At 40.3% G+C, this 15268-nt stretch overlaps 2 protein-coding genes across 6 annotated transcripts in view; one reads left to right on the top strand and one right to left on the bottom strand.

Moving 5' to 3' along the window:
* Positions 1 to 9781, bottom strand: part of RIPOR3 (RIPOR family member 3) — a 50927-nt gene extending 41146 nt beyond the window's left edge. Inside the window, exon 1 of one of the 3 annotated variants that reach the window (XM_071759608.1) lies at positions 9697 to 9781. The gene's annotated coding sequence lies outside the window, so the exon portion shown is untranslated. Of the gene's footprint in view, positions 1 to 8732; positions 8862 to 9588; positions 9656 to 9696 lie in introns of those variants that run through there. The other 2 variants (XM_071759609.1, XM_071759606.1) reach the window with 2 other exon arrangements.
* Positions 9782 to 10531: 750 nt separating this feature from the next.
* LOC139803443 (uncharacterized) lies at positions 10532 to 14316 on the top strand. 3 transcript variants are annotated; one of them, XM_071759614.1, is made up of 4 exons: positions 10532 to 10637; positions 10980 to 11221; positions 12950 to 13340; positions 13515 to 14316. In XM_071759614.1, the coding sequence occupies exons 1-4, from the start codon at positions 10624 to 10626 to the stop codon at positions 13696 to 13698; spliced, it is 831 nt and encodes a 276-aa protein (XP_071615715.1). In that variant the 5' UTR covers positions 10532 to 10623; the 3' UTR covers positions 13699 to 14316. The 3 variants fall into 3 exon arrangements, with proteins under 3 accessions (XP_071615715.1, XP_071615716.1, XP_071615714.1); XM_071759615.1 differs by lacking the exon at positions 10980 to 11221 and having other exon boundaries at positions 10558 to 10637; XM_071759613.1 differs by lacking the exon at positions 10532 to 10637 and having other exon boundaries at positions 10963 to 11221.
* Positions 14317 to 15268: the final 952 nt, after the last annotated feature.

Genomic DNA, 15268 nt, shown 5'->3' with positions numbered 1-15268 from the left:
TTGCCAGCACAGCTAAATCTTTATGGGTTTCATTTTTTAGCATGCCTCTTTGTGCCCAGGGCTATGACAGAAACTGTTATGTAGATCTATGTAGCTACACAAGAAAGCTTTGTTGGTTTAATACATCTAGTGCAGTTTTGAAAGGTATTTGTAGTTTGCAGATAATGTAAAAGAATCCTTCAATGTGAACACCTCTTTTGTACATATAGTACCAGTACCTCACTGCCATTATAATAGTAGTATTAGTTACTACAAAAGTTCTCCTTGGTTGGAGCAGATTGGCAAGCCTGTGCTTTCTATCACCATAGTGAAAACTATCCCTCAGACCTAAAACAATTAGTGCTAACACAGGCACAAGTTTACCATGTACTGTAGCTGCTTCTAAACTTGAGTCTTTTGCTAATTCAGCCATGTCAGGAATCTGTAATACAGAGAGAGACTTAACAGCTGCTGAGTGGGTTATTACTTCTGTGTATTTAGATACTGCAAGGGCTTTGCTAGTATAGATGTACTGCTAAGAAGCACCAGGGGAAAGAATAAATTGTATTAGCATACAACACTGCCATATCACTATAGCTGCAGAAGCTTTTAGTGTCATATGGCTGTATCATTAAAAACCCCCTCAACTGAGACACACTTCTAGCTACAGTACTACTTTTAAGTGCAGGACAGAGCTTAGTTTGGCCACATGGCAAGCGTAGAACAACTACAATTCTCAGTTTATAAAAAAAAGTCCTTCATGCCTCATAAAACAAGACTTATTTTTGTGCTATAAATTGACAGTCTACATTACCCATACCTACCTATGAGCCAGTTATAATTGAGACCACACTTTCAGAGTAGGATTGTGCCACTTCACAAAACTGGGCCCCCTGTGAGAAAGTTCTCTCAGCTGCCTCTCAGCATGGAAGGAGCAAATTGTAATGCTAACATGTACAGTGACTCAAAAGCCTGAAGAGGCTTTTACACAAGACCAAATAGCAAAAAATTCAAGGTACCAATCAATTCACTGTACACACTGATCCTTAGTTCATCACCTCCTATGGTCCTAATAGAACGAGGGCAAACAACATTCACACAGAATGTGGTATTCAGGGAAATGACAGGTTTGCATTATATTATAGTTACTAGAGCTGCAGAGACATAAAACACAAAAATGGATGTCTATATTCACATTGTTGTTGTTCGGTTGATAATTTCAGGAGTCCTTGTGATGGATGAGATCACCAGCAAAGAACTTTAAATTTCAGTTCAACACATAGGCAAAAAAGCTTAAATATCACAGTACTGTGATGGCTCCAGTGATATCAAAGGCATTATGTATGCACTGATCTGCTTTTTTGGTATCAGACAGGCATGATTTGTGAAATATGTAATGATCACACCCCTTGCCAGATGAGCCTGAGATGATGACAGCAGTGTCCAGAATGCTGAAAGGTGCTCTAAGTACAAAAGTGATAAACTTTCCTGTTAATGAGGAACCATGCCTGGCTGGAGAGTCAGCAGAGAGAACAGTATGTCTCTGTAATGTTCTATGTCCCCTGGCAGTTTTCCCACACTTGCAATACGACCCTCCAGCCATCAGTGAATGGATCATTGATCTTATAAACTCACATTTGTGATTCTCTACAGAATCATCACTGAGAGTGTACAGCACAGAGAACTTACTGGCAGAAATTCACTCTTGGGTGATCTTCCAGATCAGAAATGGCCATTCAGATACAGAATATACATGTTGACAAGTGATTCCAACAATACACTAATCCAGACCCACAATTAAATCCAGATCCTGATGCAGTTATAGAAGCCCTGGCACACAGTGCATTCGATGTGATATGGTGTTTGCTCCATGTGACTCCCCTTACTCAAGAGAGATATTTTACAACAAGCAACAGTTTTACTGTACTGTGAAGATAAACTGACAATTACAGGTCAACATATACTTACTTATTGCTTTAAATGAAACTAAAAGCAGCCAAATTCATACACATACAGGGGAAAGATTCCCCATGTATTACTACAGTTCTGGAGAAAACAAACTAGGCTGGGCAGACACAGAAATTACATCTGGGCAGCAGATCTTATCAGAAGATGCTGTATATCTTATCCCAAGCCTTCTGCAGAGCACATACTCCTTAGGCTTGTGGTTTTGCTCTTGAAGAATCCAAGCTCAAGCAATTCTGAGATACTTTGCATGGCTACTTACTTGTTTTGCATTTTTGATGTTTGTTTGCAGGCAGCTGGAATGCCTGCACTGATTTTCATAGGTTATTTAAATTCTTCTTTATTTGTTAACAAATTCTGTTGGTTACACAACACATTGGCATGTGAACTCTTCAGAAAAAGGGAGGGTCACAACTCAGCTTCAGTGGAATTAGGAACAAGATCCAGTGACCTTAGCAGAGTTACACAAAGGAGAGCTCTATTGTTTCTGTGGGAGTTGTGGTTAATTAAAGTAGTATTTCTCTTCAGCTTTCTACTGGCAGGACTTTCTTCAAAGGTGGTGTTACCTACAAGATCAACTGTGTGGGCTTCCATTTCTGACAATGAGTAACAGAAGCCTAGTGACAGATTTTCATAAAGCCTGGGCATATACTATTGTGCCAAAAGCATGAAAAAAGGCAGAGTAATCTGCAGTTATATATATTGATACAATAAATATAATGTAAACATTGCAGGAATTCAGGACATAGGTAAACTGAAGGTTATTTATATTGTATTTTGTCTGCTGGAGTAATATAATCCTATTCATGCTAACACTTAAGCAGTAAATATTAAGATTTTAAAGCACACTGAGGTCATTGAATTGCCTCCCTTTTTCTCTGTTAAGTCCCTGTATTGGAGTATGATTTCCCCCTCTCAAATCTGTAGCAATTTAAATAATAAAACAGAGGTAATGTAAGTGCAGAGAATTATGGAAGAAATGTAAATGGAAAGTACGTATTTTTAAAATGCACTTGAATAGCTCAAATGCAGCTGAACTGACATTATTCAGACTTTCCAGTCTTATTCAATACTGGATTGAAACCAAGCACAAGAAACTTCAGGCCCAAAGGACATTTTTAAGAAAAGTGTAAGTACCTATATTTCTAGTTTACAATGTCTGTCTGGGAAAGCTCTGCTGCCTAAAGAAAGACAAACCTATCTTCTCCTGGGATCAGCCAAGAGATGTGAAATAATTAAGATGATGTTTGAATCAGCTTGCAATCCTAGGGACTGATTCAGACCCAAAGAGAACCCAAACCAGAAACCTGGATTCAAATATCTGTGGTCTTCTAGCAAAATATGGATGCAGATTTAGATCCAAATTTTACACTGAGACTTCATTTCTAACCTGTGCAGACCCAAGTTCTAGGCCCATCTCTGCATTCTTTCCACACCCAGAATTGGAGTTCTGCCTGAATAACGAACGCAAGAGAGAAATTAATTTCTTATCTTTATGGCAGATCTTGCTTGGTGATGTACACACCTGTGAGCCTGCCAAAACTCAAATGTGTGACATGGCATGCAGTCTAATACCAAACCAGATCAATTTCAAAAGATTACTCTTGTAGGACACTTAAGATCACATTATTTTCATAAGCTAAGTAACCCTTTCCAACTCTCAAATACCTGAATATAAAAAATTGTTATGAACAATTTTCATCAATGGAAAAGTGAAGATCCCAGATTTGAATAAAAAAGTAAGAACAAAGGGAATAAATTATATATTTTCAAACTGAGGGGCATCTAAAACTATGGATATATGAAAAAAAAATCACAGAGGGAAAATACTAAAGAAACAAACAAGCAAATAATAAAAGTCTTCTCAGCATAGAATGGTATGTCCATTTTCCTCCAAAATCTCAGGGTAGCATTATGTTACATATGGCAAAATTTTTCCATCACTCCAAAGAGATACACACATATACACTTCACCCTGACTTTTGAGAAGATAAATGTAATTATTGTTCCTTCAGCTACCCAACCAGCAGGATTTCAAAATCTGCAGGGAGAAATGCATGAATAACAATGAATGGTGTAAACAAGTCTCTTTATGTGAGGATATTGGCATTTTTAATTTTTTTTCAGATTTTTCAGCCAGGTTTATACAAGAAATGCCCACCAGTGTTGTTACAGATGCTGTATTCTCTGATATGTCTACGCTAAAACTGAAATCCCAGTGCAGACACAATTCCATCAGCATTTTTGTTAGTTTAAATTAATTTGCTCAAAAGTTAGCATAAATTCAACACGAAAATGTATGCACATCTGGAGAGTTTATGACACAATTATTACATGCACCAACCAGTTCTGCTGTAGCTTTAGACTTCTGGGATATTTTTCTTATTATTCTACCCCAAACAGTATGCAAAACTGTAGGAAAATTAAATCCTTCTGTGAACAAAAAAAGTGAAAAGGGTATCTTAAGGTAATTCATGTTGCATTTTGTTTATAAAAATATTTTCATAATAGTTGAGAAAAGGATATGTTGAATAGAGTGTCCTGTGGCAACTATTGTGAGAAAAAGAAGTGCTAGCTAAAATCAAGGAGTTTGGCTGTTTTAAGGGTTCCTAGGCAAAATTAAATCAAAATTGCCTGTATACATTCCCCCTTTTCATCAGCATGTCAGTTGTAGTAAGTAAGAATGCACTATTAATTCTCAGTATCAATACCTGAGATATTTTTACATATTCAAATGTTTCCTTATGTCCACAGAAACAACTATTACTGGAAGTACTGTCCAAAGTATGCTGCAAGTAGAGATAAGTAAATCAGCTAGCACACTGCACACTTTTCATGGAAAAAGTTTCTAAAAATGAGTCAGGATTTAATAAAAATTGTCTCTGAGGTATATAGCTGATGCCCATAATAGAATATTTTTCAATTTTCAGCATTGTATATAGAATTTTAAAATGCTAACAGATGTATGAAATAAAAAAGGAAAATTTTCCCTTATTCTCTGCTGTGCACATAGAGACCAATCAGAGGCTCTAAGACATTTTCCACCAGAAAGACAATTTGCTTGCAATTCCTTCTCTCTTTAAATTGTTTCTGTGGCAACACATCTGGTGCTATAGTTCTGGGCCAGAACATTAGCTATCCTGAAAGAAGAAAGTTATGTTGTTGTTCTGCTCTGCAAGAATGTGAAGCAGAAAGAGATCTGCAAACACATATAATCACATAACCTTTTTTGCCTTGATAGGTTCACATCTTAAACTACTGATACTTATACATAGTTTAAGATTACAAATTAATTAAATTCAAAATGTTTCTAGAATGGTTAGAGAAAACACTCGTGGTAAGCACCATGAGCCAAAATGATGAGTGCTTTGAATCCTCTGTTGCTACCCTATGAAATTAAGAAAGTCTTCAGCTAAAAGGTCCAATGTTCATTGGTTCCATCATAAACATAACTCCCCCTACATAATGGAGAAAGATTGATACTGATTTCTTATCCTCTCCCCAGTACTATGTAAACATTACTGTATTATCACTATTTTACAGATGAGATATGTCAGGAGCATATAAGGCCAAGCTGTCTGAAGTGTCTGTTCAACTCAGATGCCCCTGTTTGTCACCCATATTGAAACATGCAGTCCTTGGGTCTCTGAGCTCTTGAGGACCAATAGCTTTTACTGGCTGTACTTGAAATTCAGGAGCCTACTGGTGCTTAATGTCAGTCTGGGGCATCCCAGCTTGAGCATGCTCACATTCTAGAATTTGTGGTCTGAAAAATTTAATTGTAGGTAAAGGAAAGAAAAACAAGAATAAAAGCTTACAACACCAATTCAGTTTTTTAAGTCAACAAGTGAGCAGTTTTTCAAATAACTAATAATTCTGACATGTCAGTTGCACTATATGACATAATCCAGTGAAAGTTATTAACAGTATTTTACCGTGCAACTGAGATTGACACCTCAAGATATAAAATCTACCATGGATCTTAATCCATGATCATAGAATTGTAGAATGCTTTGGGTAGGAAGGGACCTTAAGGACCATCCAGTTCCAACCCCCCTGCAGGAACACCTCCCACTAGACCAGGTTGCTCCAAGCCCCATCCTACCTGGCCTTGAACACTTCCAGGAAGGGCACAGCCACAATTTCTCTGGGCAACATATTGCAGTGTCTCACCATCCTCATAGTAAAGAGGAACACTTTTTCTGTACTATCATATGGGATGATATAAGGGCCGGAGCAATTTGCAAGGGATCCTGTATAGACTTAACTCAGAGTAGCAAGAGTTAAAAAAATAGTGAAAGCAAATTTTTGTTACTCCACCAAGCAGATCAAGGAGGAACTCATGGAAAGAATATATCTGTTGAGTAACAAAATATCATAGATATAGTTCATTTTCCAATAACTACATTTTATGTTCCCCATGAAACAGATTTTATTATTTAATTTGAAACAGCAAAATTCAAATCTAGATCAGTTACATATAAATAGGTCACTAACTACACTTACAGTATTTTCTGTATTAGTGACAAAGAAAACAAAACCATCTTGATGTTCTGATCCTCTACATATTAATGATTAAATGCCTTGATTGGCTGAAAACCAAGGGGGTTTTCCCTAAAAAGCTGAATTAAATAAAAATTATGGTTTTCAGTCATTCTGTCTCTGAAGGCATTACTAGCTTAGAGCATTCTGTTCTCAGGGAGAATAAACTGGCAACAGAATCTGAAAAGTTGAAAAAAGTGGATAAAAACTGGTAGGCAGCATAATATGATCAGAATTAAACCCAGGACCCTGAGCATCTGTAGTTACTAAAGGCCAGCTGACGTCCTTCACAAGACTTGCTGTCTGTATAATTTTGGATGGTAACCAGCCAATCACCTTCCAAAATCCAGTTCTGGCCAGTAACAGTCTCTGTTCCCTTTTCCTTGGCCTTTTGGCTAAGACTGAGTGTGTATATTTAACTAATATTAAACCTAATATTTTACATAAAATATCTCCTTCACTTCAAATCTAACCTTTCTATTATTTCATCCAAATGGCATAATTACAAACCTTCTGAGGCACCTTTTGGTCCCTTGCTTTATCTTGTCTAATCTCATGCACAGAACCTCTGTTTTGTCCTGGTATACTATAACTCCACAGTATCAGTCCTCAAAACTCTGAGAGAGACATTAAAATCATAACTTTCCCTCCCCATAGACTGAGTCTGGTTTCCCTTTCTAATTATAATGGCTCTATTAGACTTCTCAGGTTCTTTATGAGAATATTGCAAAGGAATATTTGTGAGGGAATTAGCTGTGGAAGGGAATAAAGTAATACTGGTGGATCTACTATTACAGGGTCCCTGCTTGCTGCATGGATTGCTCCTAAGGAACCCCAGGGCTAGAGTGAACATTGTAGAGCAACTGTATGGCTGCTCTTTGTCTTGACAGAAGGAAATAATTTCATTTTTATACAACCCCTTAGAGAATACCATTACATAACTCACTGTTTGGCCTATATTTCCCTGTTCTTGGCTCCACGCTGTTAACAGAAATACCACTGCTTCACTGCAGTTACTGACTCACTCAAGAAATGAGTACTAGATAGGGACACAGGACCTGCCAGCACAGGGAAGCCCTTTAATTCCTCTAAGCAATATCCAGACTCTAATCAGAAGGAAAATTTTTCCAGCTAGCAGTTCACTATAGTATCATGTGTGGTAACTCACACAAGTTTCTCTTAAGACCTGGGGCATAAAGTGAGCTTGCCATTTCATTCAGTAACAGCTCTGTCCCATTTTGGCAGGTTTTTTTCAGCTTTTTCTGCACTACTACATGTGGTGCTTATGTCATCCACTCTGCAGATTTCAGAGCAGCAGCAAGTATGTGATCAACTGCACAAGAAATTAATACAACAAAGAAGTTCCTAACGTGCATGTTTCTCTAGACACATCTTTCTCAGACACCTCTCCCCATTCAACTTGAAATGTCTCCTCAGGTACATTTTACATAGTTTGCTACCTTTACAAATGGTTTTCCTCTGCGGGGCTTTTTTTTGGTTTGTTGTTTTTTTTTTCTTAATTAAGTTTTTTCCAAAAAGAACATGCAATGCCCCCCATTAATAGGTGTAGCTCCTGGTTTACAGCTGTGAAAACACAGGTAGAGACAGATTAAGTCTTGATCCCAGCAAAGGAAATGACTGAATCAGGAGTTTTGAGTGCTAGTGCTGTACTCTGACTCTGGTTCAGTACTCAAGAAATGGCTCAAGAAATATGTAACCTTATTTTTCAAATTCCTTCAAGTTTCTTTGGTTGATGAACAACTCAATTTCCATATGGCCACACTTCTTTAAAACACTTTTTAAAAGGGGAAACTAGACTCTGTCTGAAGCAAAATGTAACTGGACAGTGACCCAAAACCTCAGTTCTTATTTATGAGCAAATAAAATGAAATCTCTGCATGAACAAAAAGAGTTCACTAAAACATAATCGGCCAACACGACATCTCCAAAACACAAACCCTACGGGATGGCATAAACATTGCCCTGCTCCTCTCACTTTTCCACCTGCTCCAGCCAGGAGTTCAGCTCCCAGGTGCCCCTGTTCCTGGGTGTTTCCTGGTGCCAGTGGGACCGCACCACTTTGTGCCGGTGCCAGCCCCTGTAGGAATATCAGCATCCTTCGAAGCTTCCCTATTTACAGATGCTCGCAGACTTTAGGAAGCCTCCCACCCCTGTAGGCGACAGACATGCACGCCCCGTGGGTGACTGACATGCCCCGCTCTCGGTGTCCTGCAGTTCCCACCTACCGATGCGGTGCCGGTGCCTCCCCGGTCTCTGCCGGGTGCCCGAAGCGGCGTTACCGACGCGCCCCGGCCCCGTCTCTCCGCCGCCGGGCAGGGTGAGGGTCGCGGGGTGGGACACTGTTTCTGCCCCCCGGAGCCAGCACCCCGCGGTCCTCCCCCGTGTCCCCGGCCGGCTCCGCGGTTCTCCGCGCCCAGGTGGTTCCTACTTGTCCTCTCGGCGGGACGCGGAGAGCGGCTCCGCTCCTCTGCGCTCCCGCGGCGGCTGCCGGCTGCGCGGGGAGGCCGGGCCCACCGGGAGGGCCCCGATAGCCGCCGCTTATCTCTGCTGCCTGTCCCCCAGCTGGGCTCCGCTTCCAGGAACCGCGGCTCCGAAGCGCTTGTCGGCTGCTGGATGCCGATCGCCCCGTCCCGCTCGCTGCCTCCCTCCCTCCCTCTTTCCCTCCCTCCGACCCTCCTCATCCTGGCAGGGGGGCTGGGAAAGTGCAGCGCGGCTCCAGCACATACCGAGCCTGCGGTCACGGCCCGGACCCTCTGCTATTAATCAGGGAGCATCCCAAAGCGCCCTCTTCCTTACTCCAGCTGCTCTGCTCCAGGCCCCAGCGCGCCGTAGGGCGATGACAAACCGGCTACACGCGAGGGGACATCAGTCCCTGCTCCCTCAGTTCTGACCCCTTCACTTCTCAGGCATTTTCTTCTGTGTCCAGATTCCTTCCCTTCCCATCTTCCCCATCCACTGCCCACCCCTCCCCTCCCCAGACTCTATCCCTTTTAAGACTCCCTCCTCAAACAACCCTCAGTCTTTCCTTGATCATAATACTTTTTTTTTTTTCCTATTGGCTCCTCCCCTTCTCAATCCTACCTTTCCATAGGTTTTCTGTTACTGAAGATGTGTAATTTGCCATGTCTTGGATCCTTTGTTAACCAAAGCCCACTTCAAATTTCCTCTGCTGCTTGACCCACTACTGACCTCCTTGCTGCTTCTTCAGGCAGGTACTGTTCCTCAAGAATGAGCTCCCTTCTGCTATCTTTCTAGACACCTTCCAGATAATCCTGGCAAAAAGAGATGTGAAACTGTGATGTAGAAAGCAGGCTGAAATCCTTCCACCACATGAACCCACACAATCACACCTCTTTTCTTTTGAACAATGCCTTGCCTTTGGTAAACACCAATACAAATGTGTTCCTGCCTTGGGCAAAGTACCTTGGATTAGGGTATGTCTCATTCATCTTCCTCTACATTTTTTAACACCATTTTCCCATCAGGTTAGCCTGCTAATTGACTGACAGCACAGGCTGGACACTCCCCCTGGTGTAAATGAGATGACTGTACAGAATTCAGATCTTATGATAACTTTATTACTAATGGTGTTTGCTGCCCTTTTGACCATATTCAGCAACATCCAGGACACATACCAAACTCTTCCATCGTGTACTTGGAGGATCAAACAGTTCTCAAAGCAGCAGATGACTGGAGATCCATTACAAGGACCTCTTAGGGTAGAAATATTATTTTCTTCTGCAGTACTTCATGAAGCTGATCAGGATTTGTATTTTATTGTGTGCATGCCTAAAGGCAAATCTTGAAAGAGGCAAGGGAAGATCTCTTGCACAGCTGAATATGTTTTTAAGAATTTGCATGAGGGAACTGACACACATGAAAGTAAGAGCAGCAAGAGACAAAACCAGATGGGCTGATAGAGTTGGCTGAGGAAACAACTCAAGCACTTCAGGTGTTATATATATTAGAAAGAACAATGCTGAGATGCAAGTGGGTTTCATACCAGATCTTAAAACTGATTTGGGCTTGGAGCACTGGAAAATGGTGATACACCATGAAAAAGACTGGTATCAGAGCTTGTGTACCTAGCAAGACAAAGCAAGGAGATGCACATACATGGGGCTGCACAGGTAAGTACAAGACATATTCCAATAACTGTAACTCTACAGTTCTCTTCTCAATCTGTTCTCTTGATTTTCCTAGCGTTTTGGGGGTTTTCAGACCAAACACACTGACTGCTTGAAGAATACCCTCCTTGGTAATTATAACTGGAGCAGTTCAAGATGCAGCCAGCTACATGTCCTGACACTCTGTTGAGGTTTTCTGATCTTACAGGACAGTCAGCAAAGCTCCATGTGTGCTCCAGCCTCAGACCCAGCAATGGGAACTGTCTCAGAAGCTACAGCACTACCCTAAAACATGGACTGTGAACTGCTGCAGTTTAAGTACTGACTCATGTCTTCTCCCCACAGCAGAGCAGAGCACACAGGGGCTGAAATCAACTTAAATGGATTTGCAGGAGGACATTTGTCAGAACACCAAATCTCTGCAGGAACCCTACGCAACCAAGTGACCAAAAAACCTTTGCTGTTACTGTCATTTCCTCCTAAACATGAGAGTCATAATAAATTTTGCAGACCAGACCCTCAGCTAATGCAAACGACCGAGGTTCCATCACTCCCGGTGCAGATGTCCCTATTTACTTCAGCTGAGGGTTGGCCTTACATGGTTTTATTCCAGTTTATTTTTTATGATCTTCATTTGCTGTGTCTTCATCTGGTGTGTTTATGTGGCTGGTGCTTGGTTTTCATTATTTTTAACTGCATTTCAGATTATTTGCTCTATGGTTTTGTTCACATTCTCCTTTTCCATGAAATTCTAATAAAACACTTGGCTACAGATTTTCCAAATTGAATACTGATGTTTAGTGGAGCTAATTATGTAGCAGGGTTCAAAGCAAGTTCTATAATGTAACAATTTACATATTCTTGAAAACAATGGACAAAACCCTACAAATTATTGTTACAGGCTAGTTTCATATTCTTCTGGAATTTCCTTTAAAAATACATATGTTCAGTATTCTCACGCATATGAAAAGCAGTAAATACTCCATTGCTGGCACCATTATAATATTGACAATGAAAAAATAGAACATACTCTGATGTCTCTTAGACCTAAAGGGACACTAAAAAAATGGTAGTATTTTTCCTTCAAGGATCTCAAAGCATTTCACACATTCAGTCACCCAACGTCTATCAAGTAGTGTGACAGTGTTACACAAAGATCATTAAATACTTGGGATGGCAGCAATAACATCATACATTTAGTATTTCAGCCTCACCACTGTCCTGGCATAATAAGATTAACTATAATTTAATTGCTTAAATACTGAATTAAGTAATTTTTTTTGTTTTCTAAACCAACTGAACTACAGACAGGAAACTGTGAGCAGACCAGTCTTCTCAGGAAGATCCAGACTAAACTGACTTGTAGGAACCATAGCTCTGTTTATAATAGCAATAACTAATAACTCAGTAGTTATTATTAATATAATACTTTGTACCAGGCTGACGTGGAGAAAAACATAGACTTTCTTGCTGTTCTTCATGCAAACAATCTGTATGCAAACATTTGTTTCCATCTCCAGCCATCCTTTATTTTGTATTTTTTAAATTTTAGAATACTATATAAATGTTAATAAATATTAAGTAATCTGCACAGAAGTAGGTTATTGATAGACCAGTCTATCAGTATATTACCTAGGCACTTTCATTACTAGAACACAATAAACTTCAGACCATGCAGACAAAAGCAGCCCTGAACATTTAGTCAGGAGTTTCTGAGAGTGTGTTATAGTAAGATTAAACTGTAATTACATGCATCCAGAATTCTAAGCACATTTTATTTTTGCTTCTTTGTGCATCTATCTGCATTGGAGCTTATGGTTCATGGTATTATAAGTCAGGAGGGAAACTAAGAGATGAGCCAATGGAAGCAAAGAGTATCTTAAAGCAGAACACAACTGGCTGAACTGACATGGATTCAGTATTTCTAAATGTGACATACATGGAAAACTTGAATTGCTTTTCAACCCTCTTCGGCTTGTACTTTTCTAAGTTATTACCACTGCATCAGTACTATTTAGTTAATAAACAGTAACAATTCTATTATGATAGTGTAAAAATGTTTGCGTGTTCAAGGTCTATAATTGGACTTGTTTGTGTACACATGCATAGAAATACTGAAGAGAAAAACCCTGCATTGATTAGAATTACCTGAATACAATCATCACTTTATATTTCCCTAGATCACGTTCCTAATGATTGTTCCACCTTTTCCTAAGACGTCGCTAACTTCATGTTATAAGCAATAATCAACAGAACATTAAACCACGGCAAGATTACTCTTATAGATTAATTACAATCAGTAATTAATTTTGTAGATGAATTACAAACACACGTGAGGTTCCGAGAGCAGGGGCTGTACCAGGGACATTCGGAACAGACACGGCAGACACCGCCACTCAACAGGACGGTTACCCCCCGGCGGCACGAACCGAACCGAACGGAACCGGACCGAACGGAACCGGACCGAACGGAACCGGACCGCACCGCATCGCTGCTCGGACCGGTGGCGGCGTGGCGGGGCGCAGCGCCCCCTACCGTCCGCCCGCCAGCTCTGCGGGAGGGTCCTGGCGGGACAGCAGCGCGACCCGGCAGTGCTGGGAGCGGACAATCCGAACCGGATCCCGTTCTCAGCCGTTCAAGGCACCATCTGCACGGAGCCAGTGCAGGACAACCTGCACCGCGTCCTAAGCATCGCAAGCGCGTCCTGTGTTTTTCATTGTTTTTTTGGTTTTTTTTTTGAGCATGAGTGAGGAATCAGGGGTGACTCATGTGTTCCCCAACAGTAAATCAACCATAATAAATAAAATTTATATATTTATAAAGAGATATACTTTTTTCACAACTGAATGCAGATACCATCAGCAAAATTAATTTTCTCAGAGTCAGACAAGTAACAGAACCACAACAGGTCCTGCGAGTACTTCCCGTTCTTCCCACACTTCTCCCGAAGCAGCTCGACCCAGCAGCAGGACACAAACCTATTTGTGGCAGTTCTGAGAGGAGGCAGACACAGAAAAGCACACACACACACTCAGGGAAGGGGTGTGAAAGACAAGATTTCTGAAAGAGTACCTGCGAGATGATGGGGCAGGAGTTGGTTACAAGAGCAATACAGGAACTCACTATGAAGTGATGTCAAAACACACAGTGGGGAGTGATGCAGTGTTTAAACATCCCACCCTGGAGAACAAGAGAACATAACCATGACCCGGTCCAATCCAGCTGTGAAGCAAGGTTCTGTGTAACAAGAGCTGGATGTTTATAAAAGATAAAAACTGCTAGAATCTATAGCAGCTTGTTCACTTTAACTCAAATGTTATCCTTATTTGACTGGAAATTACTTCTAACAACCAACAAAGTCTAAAAATTTGCTTTGAAAGCATACTGTGTGTAGTCATAAATAATTTTAAGATCTTTCAATCACCATTCTGTATGAAATTTGTAGTAAAAGGCACAAGTACTCATTATTCAGCAGATGGTACTTGAAGCATTACTCACTCCAGGTTACAGCCACTACCAGAGGGCACTGTAATACCCACAGAGCAATATCGTGCTTTCCTGACAGGATTAAAAGCAAACTCTATTCCAAAACGTTTATTAGGCAGAACTTTTCTAAGAATAAGAAAAATATAAATTTCTAATCTGTATCAAGTGAAATTTTAAATAAATTTTGGAGCAATTATTCCTCTGACTTGTCATAATTTTTCAGATTTTATTTTGCTTTAAAGAAAGCAGAATGACTTTTGGCATGACTTTTTTTTTTTTTTTTTTAAACTAAGGCTTCTCTTTTCTCCCTTTTCTCTTCCCATTGAAAACAAAACAAAACAAAACAAAACAAAAGGCAAAAAATCAAACAACATCTCATCAACTCCACTACAAGACCAGATGACAATCTACTGAATCTACCAATCACTTTTCTGAGTTAGCACTGACAGGATAAATAAAGAATAGTTTGTGTTAAGCATAAAACTAGCATAAGCCTACACATATCTATGCAATAAAAGTTTGGGTGGGTAATCAATAACAATTAACATACACTGGCAGATGCTTTGCAGTCTTTCAACTCTCAGAAGGGCTACACAGAATACCATTCTACTGAAAAAGTGGGAAGTCTCGAGGTGGGACAGAAGCATTGCAGCAGAATCTTCCAATACTTCATTGCGGACTTAGTGATCAAATTTCTACTCCAAAACAAAGTAAAAAAAAGGCCTCCTGAAAAACTTCCCCAGCTGTCCAGAGATTAGGAAATACAACCTGTCTTTCAGCTTCACAGAAGCTGAAACTGAACGTGCCATGAATAGGTTGATCAAGCCTGAATCACAGGTTTTACAGAACCTGTGACTAAAATAGCTCTATCAACTTGTGTTACAACTGGCACAAAAAAGTCTACCTCTCTCCCACCTTTATCTGAAATCAAATTGTTTATCACATTCCTTCCTCATACATCAGCTCCTTGTGATGAAAGTATGCCCATGATTAATACTCCTTATTAGGTTGGTTCCAGTGACTTGAAATGACTTTGCCCTGACTCCTTAAGCATGCTACCACACCCACTGCATGGCACTCCAATCATGTTAGGAATGCACAACAAAAAAGAAATTAGCTTTGACGATACTCCATAAATCTATAGCAAT

Source organism: Heliangelus exortis, chromosome 16, assembly GCF_036169615.1.
Source record: "Heliangelus exortis chromosome 16, bHelExo1.hap1, whole genome shotgun sequence".
In the NCBI taxonomy this organism is placed as follows: Eukaryota; Metazoa; Chordata; class Aves; order Apodiformes; family Trochilidae; genus Heliangelus; species Heliangelus exortis.
Note: the sequence above shows the minus strand (reverse complement) of the source record. Positions and strands in the feature narration are given on the sequence as shown.